This window comes from Gossypium hirsutum, chromosome D13 (genome assembly GCF_007990345.1).
Source record: "Gossypium hirsutum isolate 1008001.06 chromosome D13, Gossypium_hirsutum_v2.1, whole genome shotgun sequence".
In the NCBI taxonomy this organism is placed as follows: domain Eukaryota; kingdom Viridiplantae; phylum Streptophyta; class Magnoliopsida; order Malvales; family Malvaceae; genus Gossypium; species Gossypium hirsutum.
This window is the reverse complement of record NC_053449.1, coordinates 7,700,827-7,714,918: the sequence shown is the minus strand read 5'-3', so window position 1 is coordinate 7,714,918 and position 14,092 is coordinate 7,700,827. Positions and strand designations below refer to the sequence as shown.

The 14,092-nt window shown below is 31.6% G+C and overlaps 2 protein-coding genes across 3 annotated transcripts; one reads left to right on the top strand and one right to left on the bottom strand.

The window, feature by feature from the left end:
- The first annotated feature begins 4,285 nt into the window (after positions 1 to 4,285).
- On the top strand, positions 4,286 to 10,854 carry LOC107920661 (BRASSINOSTEROID INSENSITIVE 1-associated receptor kinase 1). Its single transcript, XM_016850470.2, has 8 exons — positions 4,286 to 4,695; positions 5,504 to 5,636; positions 5,721 to 5,792; positions 6,429 to 6,572; positions 7,349 to 7,420; positions 9,138 to 9,209; positions 9,448 to 9,524; positions 10,446 to 10,854. Exons 1-8 carry the CDS (start codon positions 4,617 to 4,619, stop codon positions 10,526 to 10,528), a joined length of 732 nt encoding a protein of 243 aa, XP_016705959.1. The 5' UTR covers positions 4,286 to 4,616; the 3' UTR covers positions 10,529 to 10,854.
- A 56-nt stretch (positions 10,855 to 10,910) lies between these two features.
- LOC107920660 (F-box/kelch-repeat protein At1g22040) lies at positions 10,911 to 13,888 on the bottom strand. 2 transcript variants are annotated; one of them, XM_016850469.2, is made up of 2 exons: positions 13,647 to 13,888; positions 10,911 to 12,761 (listed from the first exon to the last, which is right to left on the bottom strand). In XM_016850469.2, exon 2 carries the CDS (start codon positions 12,570 to 12,572, stop codon positions 11,136 to 11,138), a length of 1,437 nt encoding a protein of 478 aa, XP_016705958.2. In that variant the 5' UTR covers positions 12,573 to 12,761; positions 13,647 to 13,888; the 3' UTR covers positions 10,911 to 11,135. The 2 variants fall into 2 exon arrangements, with proteins under 2 accessions (XP_016705958.2, XP_040966097.1); XM_041110163.1 differs by having other exon boundaries at positions 10,911 to 12,774; positions 13,647 to 13,867.
- Between the last annotated feature and the right edge of the window lie 204 nt (positions 13,889 to 14,092).

Sequence of the window (14,092 nt, the reverse complement as noted above, 5' to 3'; positions counted from 1 at the left end):
CCCATATTCGACACCAAAACAGGGTTACGAAGCATTATCGAACTTACAGAGCAAACAATAATACATTTCATTTGCATAACACATTCATTTTAGAAACCAATCAAATTCATTCATATAGTCCCTAATACGAGCCCTCGCAGCCCAAAATAGACATTAAAAATAGTTCGGGACTAAACCGAGTACTCAAGCAACTTTTTGAAAAATATGGAAATTTTTCAAAGGTGTAGGGGACACACACTCGTGTGGCCAAGCCGTGTGTCTCACACGGCTAAGAGACACGCCCGTGTTTCAGGCCGTGTGGGCATTCAAAATAGGGCAACACGGTCGTGTCCTAGCCCGTGTCCAAACTAGTGAGCATACTAACTTGAGTCACACGGCCAGACCACACGCCCATGTGTTTGGCCGTGTACCATTCAAAATGGCCTCACACGTTCGTGTGCCAGGTTGTGTGCTAGGCCATGTGAAAACTAGAGGGTATACTAACTTGTGCCATACGGCCAAGCCATAAGCCCGTTGCTAGGCAGTGTGAAGCTACTGACTTGTTTTCTATAGAAGTTACAAGGGACACATGGCCGTGTCACCTGGCCGTGTGTCACACACGACTGAGATACACGCCTATGTCTCTGCCCGTGTGGACAAAAATAGGTCATTTTTCAAGCCATATTTCTCACCGAAATTGGTACCAACCTAAACACAAAAGTTTTCATATAACCATGACACATATAGGCATTCGAAACCAACCAATATCAAGTTTATAACATGTAATATCCACATATGCAACATGATGCCCATAAGCACATCAATTGACCACTTATAATCATTCAAACTATGTATCTCAAACGTACCTAAATGGTCAAATACATATATACACCATTGTGCCTAAAACTTAACATATAGGTTACTTATCAATCTCAACTATTTGGTACCCAAAAATACTAATTCACAAACTAGGCATTCACATGGCAACCATACACCACATACAATAAGGCTATTTACATATTTACATACCAAAAGGTATGTCCACAATACAAGCCAATTCAAATGGCTAAAACACAACAAAACATATAGGCTGCCATTAGCCAAAATGACCTATACATGCTATTGAACCAAAATATTGAACCAAAAGTACCAAAATAAGCGTTTGATAGCGTGATGAGATCTCCGACAACTTCTAATCTGAACGAGCTTTCGAAACTCTATAAAACACGGAAAAATAAACAGAGTAAGCAATTAAGCTTAGTAAGTTTGTATAACTAAAAATACAACTTACCAATCAACCACAATTTAGATAAGAGAAATTAAGGCATAATACAACTCAATTTGGCCCAAAAGCCTAACACATAATCATCAACCATGTTAGCCATGAATTCATATATCAAATGTATATCACTTCCCATATTTCACATAAATACCTGAGCTAGTTTGTATCGAACTCATATAATCCTCATAACAACACTGTACCCGTTGAACCATTTGGAATAATATCGGATACTAGGGTATCTCGCACACTATGTGCCAACATGTGGTCAAAACCACTACTATATCATATCTCGTATCAATGCTCTCTCTCTAGCCATAAATGGGTCTGCTCACATAAGCTGTCAATCAACATGTAGTTATATGGTGCTGCTCACACAAGTTGTAAAGTAACATAACACATGCCAGAAACTCAGCCACCGGTAGGACGTACGAGACCAGCACCTAAAACACGGTAACCCTTAATGACATGTCATTTGTATTCTATCTATTCCTAAGGTTCAACCGAGATCCATAAGTCGCTGAAAATTTGTCGAGTATTTCCGTGGAGCCATATCATCAAGAATATAATAATAAAGCATTTAAATCAAATATAATTTAATGATTATTAAACATACAAACTTACCTCGAATTCATACGGAAAAAATCGATCGATTACTCCAACACTTTATCTTTTCCCCGATTTAATTTTGTATGTTACTTTTCTTGATTTATATAATTAAATTTAACTAATTTAAGTCTCATTCTATTCAAATCAATCAAAAAAAATCATATTTTAGAAAAATTACTATTTTGCCCTTATACTTTTAACTTCTTTACAATTTAGTCCCTAGGCTCGTAAAATAAAATTCATGCAATTTCACCCCTAACCAAGCCTAGCCAAAATTAATATATGCTTATATCAGCCCATACATTTCACAAATTTACCACACAATTTTCACATTTCTCAATTTAATCCCTAATTAACAATTTCATTGAAATTCACTTAACAAAAGTTGTTTAACTCCCAACAAAGATTCATTTTCTTCCATTAAAATTCAAAAAAAAACTAAAATTCTCTCATGGTAAAACCCTATACTTTCAATTGTTTTGCAAATTAGTCCCCTAGTTAGCTAGGTTAAGCTACAACTTTCCTAAAAATATAAAAATCATTAAAAAGGGGACAAAAACGCACCTACATGCAAGGGAGATATGACCGAATGTTTGAAGGTCTCCAATGGTGTTTTCTTTGCTGTAAATTTTGGTGGGGAAGATGAAGCAAATAGGATAACATTTTGTTTTATTTATTTAATTTTTAATTGCCTTTTTACCAAATTACCCTTACCTAACTTTAAAATTTTCATAATTACCAAGCCATGCACATCCACTAACTGATTAATGGTCTAATTACCATATAAGTACCTCCACTTTAAAGTTCTATAGCTATTTAACACCTTTAGCTAATAGAACGAAACTTTTTCACTATACGTGATTTAGTCCTTTTTATCAAATTGAACATGCAAATGTTAAAATTTCTTAATGAAATTTTTATACAATAATACTATCATGCTGTAGACCATAAAATAATATAAAAATAAAATTTTCAACCTCGAATTTGTGGACCCAAAACCACCGTTCCGATTTTAATGAAAACGAGCTGTTACACTTTAGCTCCATAAGCTCTTTTGGTGCCATACGATAAGGAGCGATAAACATTGGAGCTGTACTTGATAAAAGCTCGATGCCAAACTCAACTTCCTGATTCAAAGGTAAACTCGGTAACCCTCGGGAAAAACATCTGGAAATACGAAAAATAATAAAAATTAAAATCAAATAAGAGTTTAAACCAGAAGGAAAAATATGGATTTTACAAAATGTTGAGGCCTTTGAAACACAGTTTCCTTAAGACAGATTCAGCCGCTCTTACGGTACTTGGAGAAACGTTGGTCGAATGTCTCCCATAATACAACAACAACAGTGATCAAAGTAGTAGCACCTCTACAATAATCAATGAACGAACTTTACCTTTTTCTACCACCGGAACTTTTGAAAAAACAGAGAGGAAAAGGAAGAGTTTTGAAATGAACAGAATTTCAGTAAAAGAAATTATTCGAATGTTTGTTTAATCCTTCAGAATACACAACCTTTTATAGGCATTTTGGATAGTGAAAAATTTTGGAAACAAACATAAAATCTGTCATTAATGAGCCAAAAACCAATTTGATATAAAAATTAAATCAAATCAAATACTGTCCATATATAACCAGATTATATCTGCTGAGAAAAAATAAATTCGTGTTGGGCTTAAAATATTTGTAGGCCAATTTAGGCCCAACATTTTGAGTCGCCCACGTTGTGCAAGTGCGCCCCAACCCCGTCTGGATTGGACCTACACCCCCCTTCGTGCGAGGCAAAGTTACAAGCTTAGTCATTCAATTACCTTTCAAGAGAGTTCACATATATAAACACATCTCACACTTGGTATTTAACCAATGTTGTATCTAAGCTTTTACTTTTCCTCAACAATATTTTCAAGCATCTTACTTTGAGCATCAATTTCTCATTCATCACTTAACCATTTTGAACATATGATATACCGTTGTAAAAGTCTCATAAAATAGGATATGAAATCATAATTTTATAATTCAACTCTCCACCTTTACTTATTGAGAGTATGCCTCAAAGTTCCCATAAAAGTAATTTTTCTAACAATGTTCATAAAAACAGGGTAGTAGCTCCTCTAAATGAAGCGTCTGGAATTACTTAAATTATTAATATTTCAGATCGAATAATTGAGTTAAATTCCGGATTTAATTATTATATATTTTATTATAATTATATAACACTCCCAATGACGCTTGATTCATGAGTATGCTCTTTCCTGAAATTCGGTTTGTTGACCTTTGGATTTTGGGCTTGTTCTGGATGTATGATTTATATCAGACTTGTCCATATCTATACGTAGTCTTGTACTGATTGTAGATTTGCTGAGGGCTTTCCTTTCCTATGTATGGTTTTCCCACGTCCAAAAAAAGATCCACTTTGACTTGGCCAAAAGAATTTCACTAAAAAAACAAAAAGAGAAACGAAATCTCCTTTCTCAAGTCTCACCGGTCACTTCCGAGTACTTTCTACCTTTTTTCTCTAGTCTTTCCCGCTTGCCAAACATAAAAATGAGTGCCAAATTTTCTTGAATATTCAATCAAGCTTTATATATATATATAGGCTTTAGTTCAGAGAATAGTGTTTTCAAATTTCATTATTTTCGTTTACCTCTCAACGACCAATACTTGAGTGACTTTGGATCAATCAAAGTCGAAGGATTGGCGACGCTGTGGAGACTTAGCTCTTTACATCAAAGCAACCAAAAGGAGAAAAAGATGGAGCGGCTCATCTCTGTTTGTTTATGGTTGATTTTGGCGTTGCATTTGGTTCTTCGAGTCGCCGGCAATGCAGAAGGTTCTTTACCCTTTTTTTTTATTTGTCTTTTTCATTTTGTATTCCCAAGTTTTTTATTTCACTTTTTTAAATTTGAATTATTATTATCTAACTAAACTAATAGAATTCAAATTAACAACCTGAAAATAGAATAAAATTTTATTTACTGGTATATTATTGGATTGCCGAGAAAGGATAGTATGAAATAGATATATTATATTTTTTTAATAGTTTAATGGTATCAATATTTTGAACTTGAAAAAATATCAAATCTAAATAAAAATTTTAAAATGCAGGATAAAATTACTAATATGGTATTAAACTATTAGAAATGAATAATATTTCTATTTTATACCATTCTTTCTCTTGGATTGATTTAGTACTGGTAAACTTTGATTGTTTGTTGGGATACTCATATTGATACCATTTACATTTAATTCTGAATTTGAAGTTGGATTTAGAATATTAAATTTTAGATAAAATGAAATTTGGGAATTAACAAGGGTATCGATTTGATGAAAAGTAAAAAATTGATTAAATCAAATAAAACATCAATTGAATTGACTCTTATAAATGATTAATACTTTTTGATTTTTCAAATTTTTAATAATCTATTTGCTTTTAGCCAAGTAAATTAGTTAAACTATCGAACTTCCAATCCTAGTCTATTCTATTATATGAACTTATTGGGGTTTTTTTTATTTTTGAGTGATGTAGTGAAATAATGTTTTTGTTTTTTTTGAAATCCTCCATTTTCAGAAATAGAGAAATAAAATTATCTGAATTGCAATCATCCATAATAGATTGGTTTTGTGATGGTAATAAACAGGTGATGCTTTGAATGCATTGAAGAACAATTTGGCAGACCCCAATAACCTGCTTCAAGATTGGGATCCAACCGATATCAACCCTTGCCAATGGTACAATATTACCTGTAATAGTGAAAATAGTGTGACAAGAATGTAAGTTCACTCGTCTTTTATGCTATTTCAGTTTCCATTTTCTGGTTTGATGTCTTAATTTTTTTTTTTGTATTGTTAATTTAGTGATCTTGGGAATGCAAAATTATCTGGGAAATTGGTTCCAGACCTGGGGCTGCTTTCCAATTTGCAGTACTTGTAAGTTAATAATTCTAGATCTGGTGATACTATTAGCCCACATTGTTTTTTTTTCTTTCCTTTGAATTTGATAATTTTTTTAATTTCTTTTAATTTTTTATTATGTTTTATATACATTTTTCATCACTCTAAATTTTTTTTTGAAAATTTTAAATTTCATTGATAGTGTATCAAATATTTTTTTTCATAAACTATTAATAAATTTTAAATATTTTTTAAATTTTTTAAAAAGAATTTTAAGTAAGGATAGTGGTACAATTTCAAAGTATCAATTCGTTACAGTTTAAGGAAATCCAGGTTCAGAGACCAAATTGAGAAAATCTCTCTATTCTAATATTAATTGAACAAAAAATTAGGGTTCAAAGTGGAATAAATTTTCAAGTTTAAGTACTAAATGTTGGTTTATCTCTTAGAATTACTGTGCAATTAAAGATAATTAAAATAAAAAATTTGGGTTTTTTTAATGCATTTGACACCGTGCACTGGTTGTAATTTGTACGGTACATCGATTCTTTAGGAAAAAATTTGCAAAGTATCGTCGGTTGGAAGTTGGTAAGCCTCAACAATATCCATCAAGATTTTGCAGATTCAATGAAAAATGGTTAATAATGTAAGTCAGTTTATTTTATATGACAGGGAGCTTTATAGTAACAACATATCTGGGGAAATCCCAGAGGAAATTGGAAATTTGACAAACTTGGTGAGCTTGGATCTTTACTTGAATGCTTTAACCGGCCACATTCCGGTTACTCTGGGCAACCTCAGAAAACTGCGTGTACTGTAAGAACAAATTTTTTTTGCTTTCTTGTAATGGTTGTTTTGGTATATGTATAAGCCTTTTTATGCATTGATATTAGCTAAAACTAGATAGGTAAATGGTATTGTTGTAGTTTAAGGTTTATCTAGCATTTCTTTTCAAAAATATTTTTGAGATAAAAATATTATTAAATAAAAAATATTTTGCATAAAGTAATTTTTTTTACCCAAAAGTACTTATAAAAAATAATGCTAAACTGGCCTTAAATTAGGTAAGCTTGATCACTTGAATTGTTGTTAAAATTTAATCAGTTCAATCACTATTCTTTTTTTATACTTCTGATTTTTTTATTAGTTCACAATTTGTTTTATTTTCGATTATATACTGTCAATTAAACTGGTTGATGGGTCTTAGAAGAGTTGGGGCCATTGCTTGTGCTAGCCTAGTATAATACCAAAATGTATATTAGATTTAAAAATTTTATATAAAAATTAATTAATATTTTGGTTATTATAGTAAAATTAATTTTTTATTATATATAAAATAATAAAATATCCTCATCATATTTTAATAATTTTATAATTAGTTTAATCGAAAATGGAAGGTTTATATGAAAAATTCAAAATAATTTGAGTTGTTTAGAAGATATATTAAAAGTTAAATTCAGGTATTATCTAAAAACAATTTAAAGATACGAATTTAAAAATAAAAATAAAAAAAATAATTTAATTTTGGCATGAATACATAACTAGTCGTCTTTAATGTGCCATATAATTGATGCTCTCTTTTTGTGGAACAGGCGTCTCAACAACAACTCCTTGACAGGTCAAATTCCTATGGCCTTAACTACTATTGAGACACTGCAACTGCTGTGAGTGTTGCTATCGTGTGTATATATATATATATATAATGTCATGGGTTATTTTAATCATTATTTTTGGATTTGGATATTGTGGGTATTTTACTTTAGACAATATAAAAAAATAATTACATACATAAAGATTATTTATAAAAATGGTATATTTTATAGTGAAATTAGGTGTCAATATGTTAGGTGGTACCCATTTAAAAAATATATCATCATTATTCAATCAATCGAAGTGAAAAAATTTATCTTTTAAGGGGTGTCGTCACATTATCAAAATATATAAATATATTTTTTAAAAACACTGAACAAATATGGTAAGGATAAAAATATATTTTTGATATATTGATGGCATAAAAAATCGATGAACTTTTGGCTTATCCGAAGACCAAAACGTTAGAGTGGGGAAAGGGTTTTTATTGAGGTTTATTTCTGCTTTTAGTTCCTCTACTTTCTTAATTTCTAAAATTTATATTCTCTACCTTTATTTTGAGAAGTGTAATTTAAGAATGTTGCATTTTAATGTTTAAATATCTTATTCAAAAATTAAAAATCAATTGATTCATTTGGATTTCAATTTTTAAATAAAAAGTAAATAGATTTTTGAAATTAAAAGTAGAGGGATTGGGAGTTAAATTAGACCATTGAATTTATGTATTTCTTTAGGCATAATGACTTATTTGGCCCCCCAAATTAAAATTTTTTTTATTTTAGTTCTTTATTTAACTTTTTATCCTTTTTAGTTCTTAAACTTGTATTTCTTGTCAAATCATTCTAAAATAAATGAAAATTTTATTATTTTTAAATTATAAAAACTAAAATGGATGATAGTGATTTGGCCCTCCAACCATGGAGGGGCTAAAATGATTTTTTTGTAAAGTTAGAGGGCCAAATAAGTCATTATATCTAAAGGAAAATAGGAATTCAAAAATCTAATTTAACTATTAATCCCTCTACTTTTATTTTCAAAAATCTATTTACTCATTTGATTTAAAAATTGAAATCCAAATGAATCAATTGATTTTTAATTTTTAAATCAGATATCCGAAATTTTTAAATTAAAATTTTCAAAATAAAGGTAAAAAAAAAGCAAATTTAAAAAATTAAGTAAAGGGTCTGAAAGCAGAAATAAACCCAAATAAAAACCTTTTCCCCACTCAAGCGTTTTGGTCTGAATATCCATTTCAGATGAGTACAAAATTTTAATTACATTTGGTTCTTCAATGTGTTATGTGGTATCATTTTAACAAGGTAATTTTCTTTTATATTTGTATGGTATTTGTTGAATATTTAAAGAAAATATTTGTATTTTTTTGGTGTTGCTTTACAATGGGGAGGCACCATTTAAAAAAATATTTCTTTTCCAACTAAAATGATTGGATAATAATGGGTTTTATTTGGGCAGGTGCTGCCTGACACATTAGCAGCACTTAATTTTATTATAGAAAACATGTCATTCTCGTAAATAATCTACAACATATCTCATTTTCATAATTAACTTTTGTTGTATTATCTAGATAAAAAACCTGAATATTGTTTTTGGTTTGACCGGTTCAAAACAAAATATTAAAAAAATAATTAAAATTTATAAAATTCGGTTCAATCAATATGTATCGGTCTGTGAATCAACCGATTTTTTATCACTCTCTGGATCAGTACTCCAATCTATTGTTTTATCTAATTAGCAAGTTCAGACAATACTGATTTTAATCATCTGATGCAGGGATGTTTCAAACAATCAACTAGAAGGAGATATTCCAGTTAATGGTTCCTTTTCACTATTTCAGCCTATCAGGTTTTTCTTTTATGCTTATCTCATTTTTGCTATCACTCTCTTACTCGTAATTAAAATGGCCAGTCTTGCAGTGATGACCACATTATTTCTTCTGATATTCATATAAGCCAGAATTTTCATGGATGCGATTCTATTTTTCTACTGGAATAGTGCGCACTAATCGAAATGAAACTAACTACATTGCTCGTAACTCATGACCCTAACCTCCAGTGCCTGTTGTTGCACCTCTTTTCCACAGTTTCAGTAATAATCGACTCAATTATACTCTTGCTCCACCACCACCTCCTATGCCATCTACAGCTTCAACTTCATCAGGTTTGGTCTCCATTTTATTCTTATATATGAATTTCGATATGATATATAATATAATACATGGATTTGATTGCGCAATTGGATAAATATAATTATTTATATATGCAATATGTAAACGTAAATTAGTGATACATAAATATCAATGTTAGTGGTTTGTGAAAATTGAATCTCGTCAAATTATCGTGTATACAATTGTATAGAATCAAAATTCATGTAACATATTGTTTATTAAATATAAAGTTCATTTGTAATTTTTTTACTAACTTTAAGGCTTAAATTTGAGATTTAGTGGAAAAAGTTAAATCCACTTTTTTTATATGAGTAAACTACAAAAACAGTCACTTTTGTTTGTCTCAGATTACATTTTAGTCACTTATGTTATCGTTTTGTTACAAAGTGGTCACTCTACCGTTAAACTCCATTACCTCCCTAATGGCAATCCTACATGACAGTCCAAATGGGTTTTAAGTGCCAACTTGGATGTCCAGTTGTTAAGATAAAAATATATTTTTAATTAAATAAATTTAATTTAGACTACCAAGTAGGACATCCAAGTTAACATTTAAAACCCATTTGGACTGCCACATAAAACTGTCGTTAGGAAAGTGATGGAACTTAATGGTAGAGTGACCACATCATAACAAAATGATAACGCAAGTGACAAATGTAACATTTCCAATATAAGTGACTAAAATGTAATATGAGGCAAACAAAAGTGACTATTTTTATAATTGACCCTTTTTATATTTAAAATTCTAATTCAGCCATTGACAACATTAGATATGTATATTCTAAAGTTAATATAATTTCTTAATTAAATTAAATTTTTTTTAAAAATGACAAAATTAAGTAAGAGGAGTGGAGTAAATCCCGAATATCTGACCGTCGTCATATTTTGTTAAAATGTCATCTTTGTATTGGCAGGTAATAGTGCCGTTGGTGCTATTGTGGGAGTTGTTGCTGCATCTGTTGTGTTGTTTTCTGCTCCTGCAATTATATTTGCTTAAAACGACAGCGTCTTTCCTTAAGTGTAATTGGATTAGTGATTACATTTAATATAAATTTAAATTACTGTTTTGCATAATGATAGATATTCAAGAGTCCAGTGTAATTACACAGTCATCGTAATTACATGTCAAATTTAAATATGTCCTTTGTTGAATTTACATTCACTTTTTTAATTTATCAAAATATCTAAAGCCAAAAACAGATACAGACCAGACCAGACATTGTTATGCTTTTGAATACTAAAATAAAGCAACATCTCCTCTGTTTCTAAACAGCAAAGTATACACTTTAAAACCAAACATAAAGGAGAACAAGAATTAAAATTAAAAAATAGTAGGTAGATAGCATGGTAAATGTAATTCTCAGAACAAAGCTCATATGGAGATAAAAGTACTGTTCCTTGAGATTAGAAAATTAGCCAATTCAACAAGTCTATAAAAACAAGTATATTTGGAGAATTTCATTTCTTTACATTATATACAAGGATATAATATCGATACTTCTGGTAAAATGATCAAGTGCAATAGACATACAATAGAGTATTGTGTTAACCAATACTTAGAAAGTTAATGCTAAATCAGATTCCTATGTATGCTGATGATGGAACTAGATATTAAGGGCTTGACAACTTACTAGTTCAGAAGATCCGGCCGTCTTCGCCGCTATAACCCTCCAGGGATTTATTTGGAATGCTGCAGCAGATTCCACCGGCTCAGCATGCAGACTGGAGGAGTTATCTGGTGAAGATGACGAAGCTGATGGTAGTGAAGTTAAATGGTTTTGCACATCAGTTTGCAGGACTGAGATATTGTTGTTGGAATCTTTAGTAATTACATGAAGCTTTCCTAGTAAACCGGCAAGCAAATATGGAGTCTCCGAATCTGTGAAGTTTGGAATGGGGACCTCTCCTACGACAACTTTCCAAGCATCGTCTTGGTAATCATATACCTTGATGGTAGCATTTTGAAGAGAACTAGATGGATCAAGGGCATACAACTCACCGCCCACAATGACACTGAATTTTGTTCCTGCCTGTTTTGCAGGCCAACCGTTGCCCATGCCGACTGGCATTTCAGCCCATGAATTTAGTTCAGGATCATATACTTCCCCTCCAACATCGACAAAAAAAGGCCAGCAATATAAACTCTGAGGCACAAACAACCTTCCCTTATATGAAGTCATACCTGTGGCGATGGGTTTGAGTAGATCAGCCAGAAAGGCAGTAGGTAGAAACTGAGCTTTCGAAAATGGCATGCTCGGTATTTGGGACCATATACTGGTATGAGGATCAAATACCTCAGCGGACTGAAGTGGAGTTAATCCACCACGACTAGTAACGCCTCCAACAACATAGAGCTTATTATTTAAGATACCAGTCTTACAGTAGGCTCTACCAGTCAACATTGGACTTACTTCACTCCAAGAGTTTAGAACTGGATTATACTGCCAAACACACCTCAAAGCTGAAGCTTTAGAGAATCCTCCTAACACATAGAGGCAGCCATCAACAGCACCAATGGAGCACCCACAGAATCGCATTCTGTCCAAGCCATCCTTCCTCCCAAGCCAACCCCTTATGACATCCGCAATTTTTATGCTCGATCCCACCACGTTCCACATCCGAAGGCTAGCTAGACCTTTCTTGGATTCATCTTCAAAAGCAACATTTGGCATTGGAGGCAACCTCTGCCATCTTCTAGACAAAGGGTCCAAACCATACCACAAAAGCTTGTCACCTTCAATCTTAGTCAACAAATAGAGCCATTCCTCTGTTGTTCCAATTTCTTTCCTTATACTGAAAAGTTCAGAACTCATGATGGCAGCTTTCCAGGCCCTTGACACTAACCTTACATTTAAGTAATTAATCCTTGGAATTCTGGCAAGAATCTGATAGGATATCTCATCAGGAAGGCTAGGAATCAATCTAGGGTTCTCCTCACAAAGACATGATGACAACTTCTGCCTCTTGCATGTTTCATCACGTGAATCAAAGGGCTCACTCATTCCAGTCCTAGAACTATTTAGGCTTAACAATGCCCCCATTAATATCTTACTGCTTGCAATATATTAATATATCAATGCCAGGCAAATCTAACCAAGCTTTGATGGCTAGAGATTTTAACCAACACTCAAAATATCCAATTTTCTACATGAACCTGCTCTAAACTGCCGCACTCTATCTCGTATCTGAGGTAAAACGATCTATTTGAAGGAAGATCGTCCAAAAATAATCTGAACCACCAAACTGAAAAGAATTAGAATTTAACTATCATCTGTAGAATGGAAGCTCAAAAGAAGGGAAAGATACCATCCCGTTTACGAATTATATAAGGTGCAAAGGAACTCGAATTATGTACAATCGGAAAGTTTTCTAAGCAAGCAGATGAGCAAAAAGAGATCCTCTTTTTCCGTAAAACTGAGAATTGAAATAGTATCATTCTCAAGTTAAAATTAGATAACTAAGGGCAGCAAAAAATTCTCAGCTTAATTTATCACAATAAAAGCGGTCTGATTTCAATCTCTCTCAATGCATTTGCAATTGCAACCTATTATACCACTAGCATCAAGCAACCCCAGAAGGAAAGAGTGCCATTTGAAGTACAACAACAGTGAAAATGAATGAGCAAATAACATCTTAAGCTTCTTAGAGCTCTAGAGACCATAAAAAATGGTACCCCATTTCTTAATTTTGCCAATATAAAAGCCAATTTGATTCAATGTTGTGCTAACTCAGGCAAGTGCATAAGATTTTTCTCCCTAGATGTTAACCAAAATCAGAATAATAGCGAAAGAAAATATTATGAATTTACTACTTAAGTAATCACCAAAAAAGAAAAACCCAAATTCCCAATTACAACAATTCAACAACAGTTGACAAGAATTTCTCAATTAATTAAAAGAAAGGGGAGAAAATCAGGTAAACGGAAGTAAACTACAATTATCCACAATCAATTGAACACCCATAAAACAAAATGAAAAAAATATATAAATGAAACGATCACAGTAGTTCTTTCGAGAAATTACTAATAAAACCGCTTGAAAATTCATATAAACATGAAACCCAGAAAACCAAAACTGAAAGATAAATTTTTCTTAAAATTTGAAAGAAAAAAACACCTTAATCGTTGCGGGAAGGGGAGACGCCAAAAGACGATTTGTTGAGGAATTTCACGCCATCAATTCGCAATTATCCGATAAAAAGAACCCAAATTCTTTTTTTTCCCTTTCGTTTTTAATATAAGATTCGATTCTTTCTTTAATAAATTTGCATTCAGCCAAGAATAATTCTTTTTTTTCTTTCTTTTAACAAACGGTAAAGGCTTTTGATAAGTTAATTAGGGATCGAAACTAGAAAACTCAACTTATTATTTAATAATGAATTTTTTATTTATTTTATTTTAATTATAGAAAGTCTTAAAAGCATGATTTAGGCCTAAAATATTAACATTTTCTTTATTTTATATCTATTCTTTTGGTATAATAACTTATTTGGCCCTCCAATTTTATAAAAAAGAAATTTTTTAGCCCCTCATTTATTTTTTTCGCTTCTTTTAGTCACTGAA

What these genes read in the sequence shown, in the direction of transcription:
- LOC107920661 (XM_016850470.2), top strand. Translation starts at nt 4,617, where the DNA reads ATGGAGCGGCTCATCTCTGTTTGTTTATGGTTGATTTTGGCGTTGCAT. An exon ending in CTTTCCAATTTGCAGTACTT is followed by an intron (nt 5,793 to 6,428) that starts GTAAGTTAATAA and finishes TTTATATGACAG; the next exon opens with GGAGCTTTATAGTAACAACA. An exon ending in TACAGCTTCAACTTCATCAG is followed by an intron (nt 9,525 to 10,445) that starts GTTTGGTCTCCA and finishes TTGTATTGGCAG; the next exon opens with GTAATAGTGCCGTTGGTGCT.
- LOC107920660 (XM_016850469.2), bottom strand. Translation starts at nt 12,572, where the DNA reads ATGGGGGCATTGTTAAGCCTAAATAGTTCTAGGACTGGAATGAGTGAG.